At 46.1% G+C, this 20,807-nt stretch overlaps 2 protein-coding genes across 2 annotated transcripts; one reads left to right on the forward strand and one right to left on the reverse strand.

Moving 5' to 3' along the window:
- Window positions 1-645: 645 nt before the first annotated feature.
- Window positions 646-1,507, forward strand: LOC307048963 (UPF0739 protein C1orf74 homolog; the record flags this gene model as incomplete). The annotated part of the gene is made up of 1 exon (XM_079698259.1): window positions 646-1,507. The coding sequence occupies one exon, from the start codon at window positions 646-648 to the stop codon at window positions 1,435-1,437; it is 792 nt and encodes a 263-aa protein (XP_079554385.1). The 3' UTR covers window positions 1,438-1,507.
- A 139-nt stretch (window positions 1,508-1,646) lies between these two features.
- On the reverse strand, window positions 1,647-19,873 carry LOC307048023 (TRAF3-interacting JNK-activating modulator-like; the record flags this gene model as incomplete). The annotated part of the gene is given in 16 exon segments (XM_079696870.1): window positions 1,647-1,898; window positions 1,901-1,911; window positions 3,357-3,433; window positions 3,435-3,490; window positions 4,537-4,596; window positions 6,101-6,163; window positions 6,694-6,829; window positions 8,640-8,777; window positions 8,900-9,040; window positions 11,296-11,367; window positions 16,777-16,872; window positions 16,966-16,995; window positions 17,258-17,282; window positions 17,554-17,617; window positions 17,750-17,897; window positions 19,547-19,873. Coding segments are annotated over 16 exon segments (1,521 nt in total). The 3' UTR covers window positions 1,647-1,821.
- Between the last annotated feature and the right edge of the window lie 934 nt (window positions 19,874-20,807).

Consider the following 20,807-nt stretch of genomic DNA (forward strand, 5'->3'; position numbering starts at 1 on the left):
CCCTCTTGCAATTCTACCCGATTTCATTTATTTACTCTTCCGTCTCAGGGTGAGATGGTTGGTAGTCCACATTCTAGTGTATATTAGTTTAATCAGATTGCTATTCTTACAACTATTGGCGGGAAGAGAAGGGGGAGTTGGCAGTGAAAACAGTGCATTTGGAACCTAGAACTCTATCTCAGAGGGCAGTTTTAGGTGAAATGCTCAGAATTTTGCCAAAAAGTCCTCTGCTTCCTTTCTGCCCCAAACTCCTTAACGTTTGAATCAGAGAAAATCAATGAAAACAGGTAAAATTCAGCCAGAGAGAATATAAATCTAGCCGTAGGCTAGAAAGACACATGAATTTGGGACTAATGGAGGCCAAGTCAACCAAAAAAATCAGATAGCATCGGTGACCCCATCTTGTCTGGGCTGGGTTAGCATTCCAAAGCAGAGGGAGGGGGAAATGGCCTCTGGAAGATGCTGTAAGACTTAAGGGAAAGTTGTTGGCAGGTTTCCTGGTATGTCACTAGCTGGTGTTAATAATCCCCTGCTACTGCTTTGTTTTTAGGCCCTTCTTCAAGTGTCTGGAGCTCAGAGATGCAGCCCAGGGGAGGGAAATGTGACTAGTTGAGGAGGCCATGCTTACTGTTGCTGCCAGATCCCATGTCAGCACCAAGTCCTCAGCTGCTGGTGGCAGCTGCTCAGCAGACCCTGGGCATAGGAAAGAGACGAGGCCCACCCCGAGCTGTCTGCCTTCATCTAGCCGGAGAGGTGCTGGCTGTGACCAGGGGACTGAAGCCAGCTCTGCTCTATGATTGCAACTGTGCAGGGGCAGCAGAGCTCCAGAGCTATCTGGAGGAGCTGCAGGGCCTGGGCTTCCCGACCCAGGGACTTCACATCCTTGAGATTGGAGAAAACAGCCTGATTGTCCTTCCTGAGCATGTGTGTCGGCACTTGGAGCAGGTGCTGCTTGGTACCACAGTCTTTGTGGATGTTTCCAGCTCTCAACTTCACCCTTCCATCTGCTCCCTGGACCAGCTTCAGGACTTAAAGGCCCTCGTGGCTGAGATCATCACACATTTGCAGGGGCCACGGAGGAACCGATCCCTGGCAGTCTCCTGCAGCAGGCTCCGTTCCTCAGACTGGAATCTCTGTACTGTGTTTGGGATCCTCCTGGGCTATCCTGTCCCCTATACTTTTCACATGAACCAGGGAGATGACAACTGCTTAGCCCAGACTCCACTACGGGTGTTCACTGCCCGGATCTCATGGCTACGTGGTCAACCACCAGTCTTGCTCTATTCCTTTAGTGTCCCAGAGAGCTTGTTCCCATCCTTGAGGAACATTCTAAACACTTGGGAGAAGGACCTTAGAACTCGATGTAGGACTCAGAATGACTTCGCTGACCTCAGCATCTCCTCTGAGATAGTCACACTGCCGGCTGTGGCCCTCTGACTTTAACTCTTTTCCTGTGTAGAAGGAGCTCGGTAAATGATCAGCTCTAGGTCAGAGGTGGCAAATAGGAATCACCTCAAGTGCCAATTCCAAGCATCTCGAGGACACTAGGGAAGAATGCTGTAATAAATTTGCCATTTTTATGCTGAACTGGACTAGGGAGAGTAGACCAGGATGCTTTAGGAATAAACAGAGTTCTTTGGAACAGAGGCCATCAGGTGAAGTTTATTTGTTTTTTTTTTTTTACAGCAGGTTAAAAAAAATAATGAGGGTCAGAAATCTCACTTGAGTTGGAAAAACCCACACATTAAAGTACCCAGACTTCAGTTTTTTTACTGAATGTCTTGCCTCTGATTTTCACCCAAGGCAGCTGTCACCAGTTCTTCAGAACTTCAGGAAGTCCTTATTGGCCAGGAACACTGCCACTGCTATAGCCATCAGCGCCATCAGCATCAGGAACTTCGGCCACATTGCCTTTGTGAGGAGGGAGGGGGAGAGAAGAGAAAGAGGCCATGGGTTGGTCAGAGAAGATGCAGGCAAAAAGAATCTTCCTTCTTCCCATTCTAGCCCAGTGGAAAACCTTGGGTTGGTGGCGGACAAAAAGCTTTTTATATCTGTCTCTCTCACTTTGCCACCTCCCTCGGGATAAAACCACTTTCCAACGGTCGCTGGCCCAGCGAACCACAGCCAGCGGGGGCCAGGTACTTAAATACTGATATGAATAATCAAAAGTGGAAAATAACTCAGCAAAATTGTCCTCTGTTTATATTACTTTTCTCGTCACTCTGTCCTTGCCACTATGCTCATAATAGACTAAAAGAACACCGTTTCAGTAAGTTTTTCCCTTCAGGCTCAGGCGTTCCATGAAAATTAGGCTTGGAGGCATGAGCCAGTGTTTCTTTACATTGTTGCTATACTCTCAGTACAGTATAAACCAAGCTGAACGGGGCCGGCTGGTCAGATGTTGGCAGGGGCTGAACAATTTTATGGGCAAGATTTGGCTAAAGGAGGAATCGTCCCACGATCACCTAGGGCTGTCTGGGAGGATAGACCCTCTAACTCTGGGAGGCAGCTGCTGGCTCTGGTTCAGCTCTTCTCGACAATGCTGCAGCTTACGCAGGCAGGAGAGATACTCATCACTGAGGTTGTCTAATTCTGAATGCAGTTCTCTGCACTGTGCGGGGGTGGGGGGGGGAGAACACCACCAAGGTCATCAAGACAGTTCCGTCAGGGACAGGGCCCAGGTAGGGGAGAGGGACCTGTGTAAGTGACCCTGTCATTCATTTGGAATTTTTACCTCCATCCTCCCCAGCTTTTCTCAGAGCTTTCAGTTTGCCTTCTGACTGTCTCACCTAGTTTGTTTGTAATGTGTTCATTTAAATGATTGATCATAATGCATATTATTATATATTATACATGTGTGACAGTTGTATGTGCCAGTGCTTTGTAAATGGAGACACACAAAAATGAAGTTCCTATAGCACACACAACCTGGAAGTGATCTCAGTGCAAGTCTCTTTGCTGGGGACTAGTTGCATGTGAACACTTCTGGAGCTACGTATTTCTGTGAGTATACAGATAGGAAAAGTTTTGTTATTTAAAAGACACTGTATAAAGTTTTAAGATACTCAATGTAGGACAAAGTTTGAGGAGTTAATGTGTTTGTTAAATGTGTTTGAGTTTAGATTGACTTTCTGAAAAGTAACTCTTTAGTAAAACCTTGAATAAGGGTTGGTATAAATAAGAGAAAAGATTGACAAGTTAACCCGAAAGCAAAGATGTTTTATTCAGGCCTAAATGAATACCTGCAGGCACCCAATCACAACTTAAGCTCTGAAATGCCTGTTGTCTGGCTGCCTCCCAGCAGTTTCCCTATCACTGTAGGATGAGCCCCTTACTATCTGAGGTCACCATCTCACCTCCTTTTCCTTGGCCAGGGGCTGCCAAGTTTTCTTTTGGAGCTGGTCTCTGAAATTCCAGTCCTTCTTCCCTGGACCCTCAGGCTCCACTTCGTTATGGGAGGGCTTTGGACTCCACCCAGGCAAAGCTTGATCTGAAAAATCAGCCAGATTCACAGTGATAGTGAGGCCCATACCTCTGAGGAATGGCCCCTACACACTGAGAGAACCCCTAGGCGGGAGGGAATAAGGAAGGGCCTGTCCCTGGCCAGACTGTGTGGATTGCAATTCTCTGACCTTTAAAGAACATCCACTGGGACCCTGCCCAGACTGGACAGAGAGCGGGAATTTGAGCCCCTTGAGGGCAAGGTTGGCATTTTACTTTTCTCTGTATCTCTAGTCCTGTCTAAAGCCAGATTCTTTTAGAAAATACTTATTAATTTAGTTTCTTTGGTTGCATGTCTCATCTTTTAGGCTGGGAGGTTTGCTGGATGCTTCAGTATAACTCCATTTTCCTTCTGTCCTTGTTTCAAAATGGTGAGATGAGAATGCCACCTGACAGTCTACATCTTGGTGAAGAGAGCCCTGGACTGGGAGTCAGAAATTCTGGATTGTTGTCATAGCTGTGTCCTTAGTTTGTATGACCACAGACCTTCATTTACCTTCATTTTCTTATCCATCCTGTGTGGGCATAATAATTCTTTCTTTATATTTTACCCAGTGATTGTGATGACAAAACAGAGGGCCATGTGCAGTGGATAAATGAGGAGCTTTTGCCCCTCCAGATGTATGATGAATTCTCGGGAAGCTAGGGCAGCAGACTTGAGGGCTGAGAGTGAGGTTGACTGTTGCATGTGACGTGGTTTCTACTTGGGGAGCTGGATGTGGTTTGGAAAGTTAAGGGTAAAAATTAACATAAAGCCCTGAGTTCAAAATCAATTTATTGAAATATCCAATACAGACATATGTTTTCAGAGGGAGTAGAAATCCTTTTCACAGTTTATATACCTCTCAGGTGAGGAGGCTAACTAAAGTATTCTCAGAGCCAGTGATGAGTCCTTAAAATGGTCCTCTAGCTCCCTGACCTAACAGACTTCCAGAACTGGGTGGGACTCCAAGAGGTCATGTAGTCCGTCCCTCTGTCTCTAGGCGGACAAGGAAAGGGCAATATCTTAGAATTTGTGGAAATAACTTTGCTGACCTTTCTTTGTTAAGAGTTTCTCCTGTTCTTGAAGCTGTAAGGATTGATTCTGAAGCAGACCTGTTGGAAAACACAAGGAACTTTTCTGTGCTAGCGTATTTACTGCGAAGAGTATCCTTTCAGAACTTTGCTTAGAACCTCAATGATTGTGTTCCCATCTGTAGTTGGTTGAATTGTGTCTCCCCCCGCTGGCCCCCACAAATTCATATGTCAAAGCCCTAACTCCCAGTACTTCAGAATGTGACCCTATTTGGAGATAGGTTCTTTGCAGAGGTAATCAAGTTAAAATAGGACATTAGAATGGGCCCTAACCTAATATGACTGACGTCCTTATAAGAAGGGGAAATTTGGACACAGATGTGGATGGATGGAAGACGTGTGAAGAGATGGACAAGACAGCCATCTGCAAAACAAGGAAAGCGGTCTAGAACAGATCCTTCCCCCAGAGCCCTCAGAAGGAACCAACCCTGCCTGACGCCTTGATTTTGGACTTCCAGCCTCTAGCACTATGAGAATGTAAATGTCTGTTCTTTAAGTCACCCAGTTTGTGGTGCTGTGTTATGAACACACCACCCTTATGTCTTTTCCTACAATGTACATTTAAGTCTCTGCTTAAATGTTACCCTAGAAGAAAGACTTCCCCAGATGACCCTGTGTAAAATAGCAACTAGTTTCTCTTTAACCTGCTTTATTTTTTTCTCTGTAGCCGTTGTTAATACCTGACACATATTTGTTCCTAGAAACTCCGTAGTCCACTGCAGTGTTTCCTTAGAATGTAAGCTTTGTTAGGGAAGAAACCATGCCAGCTCTGTTCATTACTGTATCCCCAGTGTGTATCTAGGGTGCCTGGCACTTGGTAGGGGCTCAATAAATATGTATTGAAGAAATAAAGGCATGATTTTGAAGTGACTTGCCCATTCAGCTCCCACTGTGTAGGAGCCCGGCTTCTGCTGGTGTTCTTTTTCCCTTACCCCTGTGGCTGTCTTGCTGTTTTCATATTCATTACTGTTTGCATGAAACTTCCCTGTCAGGGTGTCAGAGGTTAAGGTGTTGGGCAACCAGCAGAGCTATTAATTGAATCAGGTTCTCCGGCTTTTCAGAAATTGCCTGCTTTTCTTCTGAGACGTCCCTTTTCTTCTTTGGCCTCAACATGTAATTTTGAAGTGGACTGAGGCATAGGTAGTGTGAGCTTATTTTCTGAACCATTCCTAGTGACAGAGGTCTATGTGACATATGTACATAATAAATTAGAATATATAAAATAAGAACTACCTTATAAACCTCGACACGTTTTGACATCTGCAGTTCTGGGGGAAATGCAGGTGGTTGTCAGAGAACATGGTGGAGAAAAGTAGATATAAAAAAACCCAGAGGCTAATGTGGAACTTGTGAAGAGCTGTAAATCACCTCACTGCACAAGAAGAGAGTCTGAAAATGCAGAGGTAGAGGATATGCCAAGGACCGGGCTCCCCATCCCTTCTTTGGGTGCCTTTCGTGGGGCAGGAGCCCCAGGGACACCAAAAAGCCACCTGTGCTCCTTTCAGAATCTGGAAAAGGGACTTACTCTGCAACTGCTGTACTTTGGTCACCAGGGCAAGTTTCTCCTCCTCTGACCTCTTTAGTTGATCTGAAAATGAAATAATGCAAACCAAAACAGAAGAACCTAAGACTTAATGAGCTCACCCCTGAGGCTGGAAATTAGTAACAGATGCTGTCTTGCCCATGGCCTCTGACCAGTGTCAAGTGGAAGTTGCTCTTTCTTCTGCTTGTCCCAGTTTGGAAGAGGTGAACCAGAACCCGACTACCTGGGATTTCATCTGCATCAACAGTGGGCTGAATTAAGGGTTATATGTGCACATAATTTGGTTCTCTCTCAGCTGACAGAGGCTGTGACTGGGAAACCTTCACTATGCCTTGTGTTTCAACTGACCTTTCCCTTTAAATTAGGAATGCGGCCTTGACACGTGACTGCTGTGTTCTGGCTTAGAGGGATGGGCTGGATCCTTTGTCTTGGATGATTAAAACAGCCTGGACTTTTTCTCAAAGTCAAATGAAATCGCCAAGTCAACCAAAGGAACAAGTGAAAGACTGAAGCATTTGCACCCAGCTTCCTTTCTCTGGGCTCCTTCAGCCAGAGGCCTCCAAGGAGAAGGGTACCTTGTAGGTGCTGGGTATCCGAGCTGCACAGGTCTCTGTCCCCCTGCAGGTGTTCAGTCTTGGCCTGCAGCTCCTGGCACTCATTCTCCAGAAGCCGTAGGGCCTGGTTCATCTGTAAGTCTCTACTGTCTGCTCCCTGGAAGGGGGAAGAGGGGTGGACACAAGCAGGTCAGTGCTAGGGTGAAGGTGGGGGGCAGATGCCAAGGAAGAGGAAAACTGTAGAAAATTGTGGAATTTTAGAGCTGGAAGGAGCCTTAGGGAAATGGAAAAATAGGAAAAGTTTTTAAATTCTTCGCTTTGCTCTATTCCTCATGCTTACAGCAAACAGTGCATTAGATTTTTGATGTTCACAAGGGATACATTTGGGTAAATGCCCAAATTAAGGAATACTGAATCATCACTTTTCTAGATGTCTTCACTTTGTCTTTACTTCTCATTCTCACGCTATCTGGGGTGGCGGGGGGAGGCGGCGGGTGGGGGGAGGCGGGTAGGATCATTTTTCACAACGAATTAAGGTTAAAAAGAAAAGGGCCTTCAGGAGAGTTGCCTTGTAGGTGATTCGAGGAAGAGAACAGTGGGTGACATGTGGCTGCGGTGCAGCGCCCAGCAAGGTTCCCTCCTGTGATAAGACGACTCACTTGCTGTTTCTCATCAAATGGGCTTTTTTTTTTTTAAAAAAAAAAAAAAAAAAAAAAGAATTTTAACGTCCTTTGAGAAATTCTTTGCCTTTTAAAATAAAAAATTAAAGAACAATATAAGAATAACTTGTACATAAGAATATGAAAAGTGAGAAGCAAAAAAAGCGAGAAGCAAATAAATTCTAAGGTTTCTGTTTTTTAATAGATTTGAAAGGAAATCTATAGATAAATCTTAAATGTTTTTAACCCCCATTCCTCTGTCTGATCTGTTCTTCCTTTTCCTACATTTGGCACATTAATTCTTCATAAACAAATATGATGTCAATGAGTACAAAGTGCTCGAGGTAATAAGGGAATTACAAATGTCTTTTTAATGACTTTGAACTAGAGTTGCACTCTTCTTCATTGCTAATAATAGGATATTGTAAATAAAACTCAAACACATTGATATCTGGACCACCATTCCCCCAACAAATTCTTTACAATCACTCAAAATGTTCCCCTTTCTCCCTGCTCACCTTAGAGCCACACATTAAGGTTTAGGTTGTTAAAAAACATAACAAATCAAACAAAAACAACTTTCACACTTAATTGATCTTATTTCTAGAACTGGCACACACTAGGATTCTCAGATCCCAGCTTCAGTAGAAGTATAAAGAGACACTTTTGAGGTGGGTCCTCGAAATTCCAAACCAAGTAAGTAAAATCCGCGAAAAACAATAGCTAATATTTATTGAGAGCTTATATGTGCGAGGCATTGTGCTAAGTGCTTTGCATGGATTTCCTCACCTAATCCTCACAACAATCCTATGATAGAGGTACCATTATTATCCTCATTTAACCGATGTGGAAACTGAGGCTTAGGAGGTTAGTTAACTTCTCCAAGGTAAACACGGATTGGAAATGATGGAACCCTTGAGAATGCCAAGGGTCTACTGTAATGGCTTAAAAAACACATTGGCAAGATGTGTTAGTTGATACTCAAACTGTAAGTAAACTGGTGACATTTATTCTGCCCCAGTAGTGGGCATTTCTGAACTGGATGCCCTGCTGGGATGGGGTGCAGAGAGTGGGTTGGGGTATGACAGTAGGCTGATGACTATTCCAGCCCAGCTCTTTGCATTCGGATGATGTCATTTCAATGAACACTTAGGTCATTTGCATGAGCAGTGCAGATATCCTTGCTAAACTCAAAATTAACTTTGGGGCCCCCTGCCCAGCGGCAGCTTCTCTCATCACTGCTGTCAACACCTCCCTCCCCTAAACCCTGCCTTCCCTCCCCACCTCCCTACCCCCAGGGCCTGGTACCTGCAGTTTGGACTGAAGCACGTGGAGCTGGCTCTCCAGCTCCCTGTTCTGGGTCCCCAGGGTCCTGCAGTCCTCCTTCAGAGCCTTGTACTGGCTCTTCCACTCTTCACACTTCTGCTCGGCCAGAGCCAGGGACCGCTGAGGGAGATCAGAGGAGAGGGTGGTGCCTTGGGGGTTCCAGGGAGTTGTGCAGCTGGCTCCCTTGCCACCCAGACTGCCCCAGGGTTCCCAGCCCCAAGGATTATGGAGCATCCCCACACCTGTGTGCTCTGCAGTTGCTGTTCTGCACGCATTTTCTCCTCCAGCACTTTCTGCAGTGTCTCCTTGGCCTTCTGCTCATAGCTGTTTTTCTGGTCTTCCATCTCTAATAGCAACTTATTCAATCCCCAAGAAGTGTATTTCTGTAAATTTGAGGCAATTCAACAAATACACATTGACCTACTGTGTGCTAAAGCCTGAGCAGGGACACAGAAATGAAAAGAAATCGGTCCTTGCCCACAGGGCAGAGATGTCAGTCATCTGGTGGACCTTCTTCCAGGCTGGAGGCAGGCAGGGAGAGTCCCTCAGGTGATGTGAGAGGTGAGTGGGGATAAAAAACTGCCCTGGGCATGCCGGGCATTCTCCCCTAGGCCTTTGAAATCCGACATTTCCAAAGGGAAATCATCTTTCTAAACCTGCTCCTATCTCAGTGGCCAGCATCACCACCCACCCAGTCTCCCAAACCCTAAACCAGGGAACCATCCTTGATTTCTCTCTCACCTTCTTCAAGGAATCAGTTCATCATCAAGCTTTGTCAAGTCAACGTCTTTAACAGCTCATTACCTGTATCCTCTATCCCTACTGCCACCTCCTTAGTTCAGATCCTAGTAATACTATTATATGGATTATATAGAGACTATGTATTATCTTCATGCCTTGCCTCCCTTCAAACCCTTTTCAGTCCTGCAGCTAGAGGGTTCTTTCTAAAACTTAAATCTGATCCCATCACAACCTGCTTAAATCTCTCAGTGGTTCTCAGTGTTCTAAGAATCAGGTCCAAACTCCTTGGCATGGTTCCTACTTACAAGCCCAGACTTTCATCTCATGCTGCCTCCACGCAAGCTGAAGTGCTTGTAGGTCCCCTAAGCACTGTGCTTTTCAGCCTCTGCCTTTGCCCATAAAGCTTCTTCTGCTTAGAGTATCGTGACCCACACTTTTCACCTGCTTAACTTCTACCCATGTTCAAGATTCAGCCCTAGAATCATAAGTTCTGATAAACTTGGCCAACCATACCTACCCCCCGACTCTTTATGGATTAGGCAGTTTTACTGGTGTTCACATAGTATCTATATTTCTAATCTATTGACTCATCTGTCTCCTTTAAGGGATTGTAAACTCCTTTGAGGCAGGGAGCATTTTTAAAAAAATAAAATTATTTTTGTAGGCTTGGGGATCTGAACAATATTCAGTAAAGTCAAGTTTTAAAAATTAATACATTTGTATTTTTAGAATTTCTCCTGGCTTCAAGGTCAAAAAGAAAAAGACACAAGAGCAGCTTTGCAAATTCACTGGGGGTCTTGCCTTTCCAGTGCTTTTCATTTTTATGCCCTGTGATTTTGGGGAAAGCAGGAGCCTTTGACTATCGATTCTGGGTTACCCAACTGGGTAAGAGATAGTCTAGATAATGCAAATTTAGAGTTCAATATCAAATCATTTTCATTTAGCTTTGGAGTCATCTGAAAATTTGGATTTAAATGTTGAGTGGGTCTTATGTTCTTGGAATTGTCATTAGAAACCAGATACAGGAGTTACTGGTTGAGATCATACATGGTTATGTCCAGGTTATTGGACTTAACCATGCTGGTTACTGACCAGCTTTATCCCCCATTGAAAACGAGTAGACTGGCATTCTGGATTATATGTCAGTCTCTTATGAGCTTGGTTGGCATTACTGAAAAAATAAAAGCTGTGGATCCGCAGACCCATAGACTATATAGACTATGTTCCCCTGCAGAATTCTAACTACATGGCCACCTTATCTTCCTAACATCAAGTGGGAGCAGTCTCGCCGGTCCATCTCATTCTCTTGACTTATCTCCCCGCCTGTCAGAAATCTATCACTTCTCGAGTGTGAAAACTTTTTTCTATCTCATATAATCCAAGATGAGGCCAATCAAGAGATTACTGGAGCTGGATAACAATGCCACAGAAAGCCAGGAGTCACAGTCTTTTACTTTCTCCCAGGGATTGCTGCTAGATACAAGTTGCCCATGGGATGAAAATCATTTCGCGAGACTTCACTGTAATATCCAACTCATCTGTTCAAATGTTAGGGCCTGTGAAGTTCTGTCCAGGTGAGCTGAATCTTTACCAACGGCCTCTCCCTACGTTTCCAGGTATTCTCAAGGTTCCCCCGGAGCTGGCAAAGTGCTTAGTGCTGGGCTTCCTTTCCTAGGGTGCAAAGTGAGGGACACCAGGAGAAAGGGAGAGGGTGATGCAGATAGTGTTCGGGTGAATTGGAGGCCAGAGTGAAGATGGTAAAGGCCAGAACTGGGTGAGTAGGGGTGGGTGCATTAACCTCTAGCAGGTGATGTTTCTAGAGAGGAAGCTTGAGGTTCAAGCATTCTCTCCCTTAATTCTAGATTCCTGGGCTAGAAGGGTCCTCCAGAATGCTTACCTGGGTACAGGTGTACAGCTGGTTTTCCAAAGATCTCAGTTTGCCCTTCAATTTGTCTTCATTAAGCTGGCCCTGGAGCAAATGGGATGAGTTAGCCAGAATACAGCTTGGGCTAGAATATAGCACGCAAAGAGTTTTGTTCCCTATTCCCAGCCTACTGCCTAGAATAAACAGTGTATGTGGAATTGAGCTCTTTCAGGAGGTAGAGAGGGGGAGAGACGATGGATGTTTGGAAAGAAGAGGATGTTTTCCTCTTTCTCTGTAATAGGAGAAGGAAGAATCAGACTGGCCCCCAAAGTCTTCTGTGTACCTTGAGTTTTGTATCAAATGGCTCAGTGTATCATAGCAGGGGCCCATTTGAAGGAAAGCTTCTAAGCTCTCCTTTTCTTCTTCTTTTTTTGTTTCTTTTTTTTTGCGGTACGCGGGCCTCTCAATGTTGTGGCCTCTCCCGTTGCGGAGCACAGGCTCCACGGTCACGGCTCACGGGCCTAGCCGCTCCGTGGAATGTGGGATCGTCCCGGACCTGGGCATGAACCCGTGTCCCCTGCATTGGCAGGCGGACTCTCAACCACTGTGCCACCAGGGAAGCCCGAGCCTCTGTTTTGAGGTCTGTCCCACTCACTGAGTTTCAGGGCACCTGGGAGAGGCAGGAGGTGGTATCTCACAGCTCCTGTTTTGACCTTGTTTGGCTAATTCTTCTAACCCTGGGAGCCAGGAGGCGCCTCCACCCTTTTTCCTTCCAGTATTCCTCAGCGGGGCCTTGCAAAAGCAAAAGCCTTTGCCAAAAATAATTTTTCAAAGTGCCTCCTGCTATTAATGTTTTTCATAATGTCTGGTGTGAGAACCGAGAGCCAGGATTTGGCATCTAAAATAACCACAGGGCTTTGGGACAGATAGAACAGATGGACAAAGACTTCCACTGTTCTGGGCTCCGGAGTAACTGGGAAAAGTTACTCCCCTGCATGGCCTGTTCATCATTAATCCACAAGTCCTGAAATCAGCTCCCTCCACCTGTACCGCAGCTCCAGGTTCAGAGTCTGACTCTGTGTATTTTCCTTTGCCTAAACTCTTAATTTGCAGGATGCAATCAAACCCACTAAGTTTGACAGTTTATCTTGCCGTAGTTTCAGAAGAAAACAAACAAGCCCAAGGCAATATTCTTACAATTCCCCCAGTCTCCTACCCTTTCTGGGTAGCTCCCTTCTCCTTCCTTAGTATGGTTTTTATCCTGTGTCTTTGCCTCTTCCAACTGTTTTTGTGCTTTAACCACACCCCAGATTACTTTTCCATTCACATTATAATAGAAGACAATTCAGGCTAGCCCCTTCAGTGGAGACAAAGGGCCACCCAAGTCTGGGACTTGAAAACATCTGTGATCCACAGCTCTGCCTGCCCAGACTCCCGAAGGCAGGCAGGAAAGTTGCAGCCAAGTTGTTGCAAATGGGGCACGTGGTTTCCTGGTCTGAGCCCCAGCTCTTCCTACATGAAGCCCAGTGGTACAGTATGGGGAAAGAAGCACCTTTTACAGGCCATTGTGGACCTTTTTTCGCAGTTGCATTCCAGGAACCCAGGGTTCAGAGAGCATAGTACCCCCGCTTGTAAAAGGGAGCAAGGTGGAGGCCATACACACCCGGTGCTGGTCTGAGGGCTTCAGCTCCTGCCTCTGCTTGGCTTTCCTCTGATCTGCTCTCCAGAAACACCACCGCCTCACCGCAGAAGCACCAGCCCACTTCTGATCTCTCTGCTCTACTAGAGGTTGCTTAGGGCCTGCAGCCAATCCCCCACTGCGCTGTCATCTTAAGATCTCATTTCCACTTTGCAGAACTTAAAACCCACGTGTGCCCTGCTCTGGGTTTGTATTGCCCCATACTGAGGGCTCACTTTCTCTACTGCCGGATTTGTTTCTGCTCTGAAGCTTGGACCCAGCTCAGGAGTCTCTGCTGTGCCCCAGGGCCTGTCACATCCAAAAGGCCTAAAGTCAGCTTGAAGGTGGAGGCAACAGAGGGAGCTGATCTGGTGTTCTAATAGAGCTTGTCGTGAGCTTCTCTGCATGTGAAGTTGGAGATTCAAATTAGGGAGGCCAAATGGAAAAAAAATAAAGGCCTGAACTTGGCTGAATATCGGAGTCCCTGTTCTGGCCACATTCTTCCACTTACTTTCCCCAAGTACTGCAGTCAGGGACTGTCCTTTCATTGAAGTTGAGCTTTCCAAGGGAGGGGTAGGGGGTTGAATTGTCTTGCTTTGGGGGAAGCAAGAGCGGTTAACTGAAAAATCTGAGACTATTTTTCTTAAAAACAGGAAGCTGAGGGGTTGGTGGGGAGGAAGAAGACAAAAAGGGCGCATATTAGCGGGAGGGGGGCGGGGGGAGAAGGGAGGGAGAAAACCACAGCTGGAGGAACTCCTGCCCCCCGCAGGGGCAGCGAAACTGCCCTCAGAGTCCACCTTGGAAATGGCTCTCAATAAATCCTCCCCATTCCCACCACGCGGGCCGTAACTCAAGTTCTGACTGTGTCTTACCTGCGGTATTGCAAGAGCTTACCCCTACCCCCACTCGGAGCCAGGGTCCTCATTGTTGTCAGAGAACCTTTTATAAGGTTTATAAAACACAGATCTGATCAATCGCTTTCAACTCAGTTCTACAGCTATCTTTTTCGTTTCATTTCATTCATTTATTTATTTCTTGGCCACGCCGCACGGCACGAGGGATCTTACTTCCCTGACTAGGGATCGAACCCGCACCCCTAGCATTGAAAGCGTGGAGTCTTAACCACTGGACCACCAAGGAAGTCCCACCACAGCTATCTTAGTACACGTGCTGCCAAGCGAGTGCAACTCCACGGCTACTGGACAAGTTCCTTCTCAGGATGGGCCGGACACTGCTAAGTGTAGGGCTTTAAACCTGAGGAAAACGTGGTCCCACTGCTCCCCTGATTATTGCCTGTGGCAGTGTTTCTTAAACTGGGGTGGAATGGATTCTCATTTTATATATATATATATACACACATATGTATGTATATATATATGTATGTATATATATATATGTATGTATATATATATATACTTTTCCTTTAAGAGGGAATCTATAACTATTTAAGTTTCAGATACTCTATTCAACAGAAAATGTTTAAGCACCATAATTCTAGAGACCTATCTGAGGCCCTTTCGGTCTTATCTTTGGAGCTACTCTGACACAGTCCCTTCATTTCCATCACACTCTGCTGTACCCTATGCTTTGTTACACCTAGGCCTGTAGTCATTCTGATTCCTTTACTGTAAGCACCCTTTTCCTTTTTCCTTCTTCTTTCCCTTCATCATTCCTGCTTCTGTACTGGTAAACTCCTATTCAATCCTTCCAGACCCCGCTAAAGTGGTCCCTTTCCTTGAGAGTCTACCCTATACCACCTCAGGCAGAAGAATTGCTCCCTTCTCTTTTCTCTGTGTCACTTTGTAGAAAGTGCTGTTGCAGCTTTAGCACACTGCAGTAGTTATTTATGAGCTGTCTCTCTCTTCCTGGCTGCTTTTGGAACTCCTAAAGACAAAGGACCCTACCTCTGTCCCTGGAGCACCCAAGCCAGCACACAGTTGGAACTTATCAGATGTCTGTTGAATGAACGAGTGAGACAACTCAGTTTAGTTCAGCACCGGAAACCACCTGGCATGCACAGCTGTGTGTCTCAGGCTCCTACTCAGCTATGAAAACAACTTCCTTAACCAGCAGGAGCCCTGAACATAAACACCTAAATCCGGATACAGTGACCGACATGAAGAGGGAGGGCTGAGCCTAGGAGTCTCTTTGACATCACTGCAAACTTCTTTGTTTTGTCCCACGTCCTCCCATCAAATCTCTCTGTCTAAGCACAGCCATCTACGTGGTAAGGTCAGATGTTCACGGAGGCTGGGAGGTTGGGTGTTCTCTCTGTGCACCCGAGGCTTTCTGCTCCAGTGGCATCAAACTGCTTATGCTCCCTGAACATTAAAGTCTAGGGGTTTCAATGTGGGGTCCAAGGACCCCTGGGAATCCAGGATCTGCAAGGTCTTCCCTTTTCCAACTACATTTCTGTGTGAGGCTGGATTTTCCTCATATGCTTCAACCAAAACAATGTATTAACAACAGACTGAATGCAGACGCAAATATGAGAATCTAGCTGTCTTCCATTCAGACGTTAAAAAGATTTGCCAGCTTGGTGCTTTGCGACCACCTAGAGGAGTGGGATAAGGAGGGAGGGAGGAAGGCGCAAGAGGGAGGGGATATGGGGATATATGTATGCATATAGCTGATTCACTTTGTTATACAGCAGAAAATAATACAACACTGTAATCATACTCCAATAAAGATGTTAAAAAAACCCAAAAAACAAAACGAAACAAAAATTTGAAAAAGCATAAAACAATGCCACTCCTCTCACTATTTTTTAAAAAATACTTATTTTTCACAAAAATATATAATTTAGGTTCACATGTAATCTATTTACTATTGTTATTTTAAAATTAATACATATTTTGAGATTCCTGTTTTCATTTCAAAGTGGTAAATATAAAAAGTTCTTTGGATTTTAATAATTTTTTTTAAAGAGTATAAAGGGGTCCTGAGATTAAAAAGCTGGAGACCCACTGCATTAGCCTATATCATGCCTCTGGTTCTTTGCCTATGCTGTATCCCCTGCCCAGAATATAGTTCCTGTTTCCACATTTGCCTGGAAAATACTAACATAATTATAAATATTTCCCTGGTTCTCTCCTTCTGTGGAGTCATTCATTCCTCCTTGTATTCTACCATATCCTGCAAACATTTATTTCTCACATCTCTGCGTTGTTTAGGCATCTGTCTCCCTGACAAAACCGCAAGCTCTCTAGCATCAGGAACCCTGTCTAACTAACCTCATTTCCAGTGCTCAGTGTAGAGACCATGACTTATGAATATTTGTTGAATGAATGGACTAAAATCAGGAGGTCTGAATTTTAGTTCCAGTTCTGCCTCTGACTAGCAGTGTGACTGTGGACTAGTCACCTGACCTCCCTGACACTCAGTTTCCTCATTGGCAAAATGAGAAAATTAGCTAATCTCCAAGGTCCCTTCCCGCTTTGACATTCACGTCTGGGCTGACTAGTAGGTGTAGGATGACTTGGAATAAATATTGGTGTGAATCCCATATGAAAATAGTTGCATTTATCACAGTCAGTAATATTAACCGAATTGGGACCGTCCTTTCTTTCTTCCAACAAATTAAAGAATGGAAACTCTTGCCTCTTTTGGTTCTGGGTCTTCCATGGGTGTGTCCTCAGCTGACCACCCTGGATTGAGCCAAGCTTTCCCATATATTTACTGTGACATGTTTGACCTCTAGGTCTTAGCACCATCCCCCACCTTCGGCCTCTTCAGTAGCGAAAAAGCCCCTTCTCTTGCTGGGATGGTATGGAAAGAAGAATGAGATAGGCACACATGGAAGTCCATGACTTTGTTCAAGCAAAGATTTCCCTTACCTTCCAAGAGCTGTCAGAGGCCTGAATCAGGGCACACAGTAGGTCTTGGAGAATCATCATTTTCTGTTTTAGAACCAGCTCACTCTGTAGGGCCTCCTGGGGGGCAAAATGCAAGAGGGTAAGATTAAGTTGGAGGAGAAGGGAGCAGATGGATGGAGGAGCTGAGGGGAGAATTCACATGTTACTTACTTTGAGGTACTCAGAAAGCTGGATGATTTTCTAGAGAGAAAGAAAAAGGGTATTTAAGAAGATTGTAGGTTCCCTGAAATCCTAGAACATGGAACCCGAGCCAGGATTGGCTTGTGCTGAGTCAACTTTCTTCCTTGGCTCAGGGTCCTTCCAGGCCCCCATGTCTATGCTCATCCAGGAAGTGGGTACCCCTCCATCCCAGCTGAGTTTACCGTGGAATTCCAGAATGTCAGACCTTGGAGGAGCTTAGATGCCACCTGACTCAACACCTTCACCATGAGGATTTTCTTACCGTGTCTAGAACTGCAGCTCCATAACTGGAAGAGACGAAAAAAACAAAAAACAAAAATGACAATGGATCAAAGAAATAAGAGTGTCAGGAGTCAGAGTATTGATTCCTTCTCTGATCTCTTCTGAAGAGCCAATGGGGAAGGGGGGGGGAAGGCCTTCCTTTTTCTTAATTAAGGTGGACGTGGAAGTTCCTTGTGCTCCTCTCCACATTCTGGGGGAGGGTTCAGGTAAAAGCTTAGAAGAGAGGAATGGATGGGCTGTGAAGGAGTTGAGGTCAGGAACATGAAAGGTACTCACTTGGTTTGCTGACTGGCGTCATTCTTAATTGTTGGCTGTGTTTCTTCTGCCTTTGTCTGAGTGCCTGAGGGATAGGGATAGGGTGATTCAGAGCCCATGGGAGAGGCAGTGAGGGAAGTGGGGAGGGATAGGGACTCTCCACCGCCAGCGAGTGGAAATGCCTCGGCCCAGTGAGTGAGGAAGGCCCTGCTCTTACCACGGTGGTGTTTGGGTGGCTTCTTGATGAGAGAGTCCTGTGGTGGAAGGCCCCCAGCCTGGGAGGGGAGGTGGTCAGCCGGATCCCTCCAGGCGCCTGACGGAGGATGGTGTTGGGTTGCAAAGACCTCGGAGCTGGTCCCTGACACCTGGAAAGCAAGTGGGGGATGCTGAGAGCCTCTTAGAACAGGATTCTCCAGCTGACTGCAGAAAGATGAGCCAGTGATCGTTTCGGGTCCAGAAAACCAAAGGAACCCATTCAAGCCTTCAAAGCTACAAGGTTATCCCTGCTCCTGCCCTTTCTTGTCCTGGCTGGTGGGATCGGTCCTCCTCAGTCCAGGCAAATGGGGAGCTGGGCTTGTCTCCAATTACTCTCTCTAGAGTCCATGATCCCGGAAAGAGAACCGGTCTGAGGTGGGAATGAGGGGATCTGGGATCAGGTCCTGCCTTTTCTTGGTCTCAGTCTCCTGGCTGTATAATGAGGAGCTTGGAGTAGATGGTGTCCAAGGTGCCGTCCTATTCTAGAGGTGGTTTCCTTCCTCTTATTAACAGCTGGACTATTGTTGAGGTTTTGTGTGAAGAGAAGGTAAATTAGGCAGCTGTAGGGAGGAATGTAGCAGTAGTTGTCACAATTTTGCCTGCTATTTTTATATTTTCTTCTTACAAACTAAAAAATTTTATGTTTGTAACATAACACTAGAAGGCTAGGAAATGCCTGTGGCAGCTAATCATGCAGACTAACTCAATCTCAAGAAACCTTAAATAACTGATAGGCTGAGGAAGAGTTCTTTAGGTAACTGTGTTTTCTGTTCTTTTTCTCCTTAAAATTATTTTTTCAACGAAAGCACATAGAAACCTTCTTGCCTTAGAAAGTACACAGTTGGTTTTATTTTACAGCTGGGCTCAAGGATCATTTTTCTGAACAGCACCTCCTGTTGTGGATAACATATGCACTGGTTCAGAAGGCCCAACAGAGCACCTATTCTGGGGACAGTACAATACCAGTTACTCCCAGGGAATCCGGAGGACCCATCCCTGCTGTCCACATGCTCACAACGTGGATAGGAAGACACAGATGGTTTGCTGGCTGAGCTCATTTCAACATACCCTGGGTTTTGCCAGCACTGCTCCTTCCCAGGACAGACTAATGGGCCCTCTAAAAGTTACACAATATTAGAGGATTTATAACCTCATAAAAACCACAGAGAGCAGAGGTGGCCTGAAGAAGCTAGGGAAGCTAGTGCTTCCTGGGACAGATGCGGCCTTAGGTGAACGATATTGGAAATGGGATGGCCCAAGAGAAAGAGAGAAGGTGGATGATGCAGCAGCCTTACAGAACAATAGAGATGAGAAATGTGTGTGTGTGTGTGTGTGTGTGTGTGTGACTGTGTGTGTGTGAGAGATTTGAGGGAGACGTTAAGAAGATTGGTCTGTGTCCCTGGCCTACAGTAAGCATTCATTGAATGTTTGTTGAATGACGGATGAATGAATGCTGTAGAAGATACGTCTAGATAGACTGAATTTGAACTAATACTAGGAATTAGCTATGGAATTGTTTTTAAATGATTCTTTTTTCTCCTAAAAGGCAAGTGCAAAACAAAAAAATAGCTAAACAAAAAAACCCCCCAAAACACAACAACAAAAATATCTGTTGAGTAAGTGGCTAAGGGAGACTTTCTGATGACTGAGGAAGGAGGGACTTCATTTAAATCACTTCTTAGTGACCTTGAGCCCACCCACCTGCCTTGGTGCTGCACCCCATCCCCTCCAGAGAAGCGTGTCCCTCGACATGGCCCACCTGCTGTCTGGGGGAAGAAATCCTGTTGGCCCAAGACAAGGGCTCTTTGAGGTCAGTCGCCTGGCCTGGCTCCCTGGCCTGCGGGCTCTGTGCCTTGCCTTTCTCTTCCACCTTCAGGTTCCTCTGCCTGAAAAACTGCTGTTGTCGTGCCCTCTGGAGCTGTTCCCTCTGCTGGGTTCTCAGCGCCTTCCCCACATGGCGGCAAGTGGTCACATTGGGGCGGCAGCGGCGGCTCTCACGGGTCTCCTGCCAGCGCTCGCACTTGGCCTCGTAGCTCTCAGCCCACCACGCCAAGCCAGAGGCAGGCGTAGGGTCTGGGTTGATCATGATGACCTCGTGAGCATCTGTTGTGCTTGGCTTCCAGTTCCTGGAATAGCTGCCCGGATCTGCCAAGTGCCAAGAGGGAGGCGAAGAGGAGGGGTCAGGAGATGGGCCGAAAAATGGCCATCTGCCTGGACGAGGGGGCAGAAATATCACAGCGTCCCATATGTGTGGGTTGACAACTGAAGAGGGGGTGATGTCATGCGGGAACACAGGACTTCTGGATTCAGCCTCTAGACTAATTTCTGCTCTTCTCTGGCCTGCATCTCCCCTTCTGCAAAGTGGCGAGATTCCTCTGGCTGCCACTTCTTCCTTGACCAAACGTCTCACCCTGCTTCTAAGTTAGGGGAACATGAGAAATAATTGATAAAAATCACTAAAAGCTTCTAGCCTTCTGGAGGGCAGCTGGGGCTGTGTTTCTTTTCCAGGGACTTCTACAAAACCAGTTAAACTGGCTCCCTGATCCCCAATCTAAAAGGAAAGCCAGAATCTTTACTGCTCTCTTGGCCCAGTTGTTACTAACATAGGTGAGTAACTTTTCTCAAGGCCTGGAGAGCTAGGCAAACCCCTCGAGGTGCTACCAGTCCTATGGCCAGCACTCACTGTCCTCTGCTTAGCCTTTAGCAGCTATCTTGCCAGCCTGAACCGGGGCATGGTCCAGCAGGGACACCCCACGCTATTGCCTACAGTCATGGAGTCCTGACCTTGGTCCCCTGGCACTCCACTCCTGGCCCAGGACTGGGCTCTGTCTCTGAGGTACAGGACCACCCAGATCCATACTGGCTGAGTATCACTGACCAAAACTCATTTCAGAGCTTTCAGCTCAGTATCTCTTCAAGTGGCAGGTTCCATTTTTTTAGAATCACCTCTCTGTTAGGGTTGAGTATGGTGCCAAGTCTGCTTTCCTTAGCCCAGACACAGATTGTGCCATCGAAACCAG

Source organism: Hyperoodon ampullatus (genome assembly GCF_949752795.1).
Source record: "Hyperoodon ampullatus genome assembly, chromosome: 2".
Lineage (NCBI taxonomy): Eukaryota > Metazoa > Chordata > Mammalia > Artiodactyla > Ziphiidae > Hyperoodon > Hyperoodon ampullatus.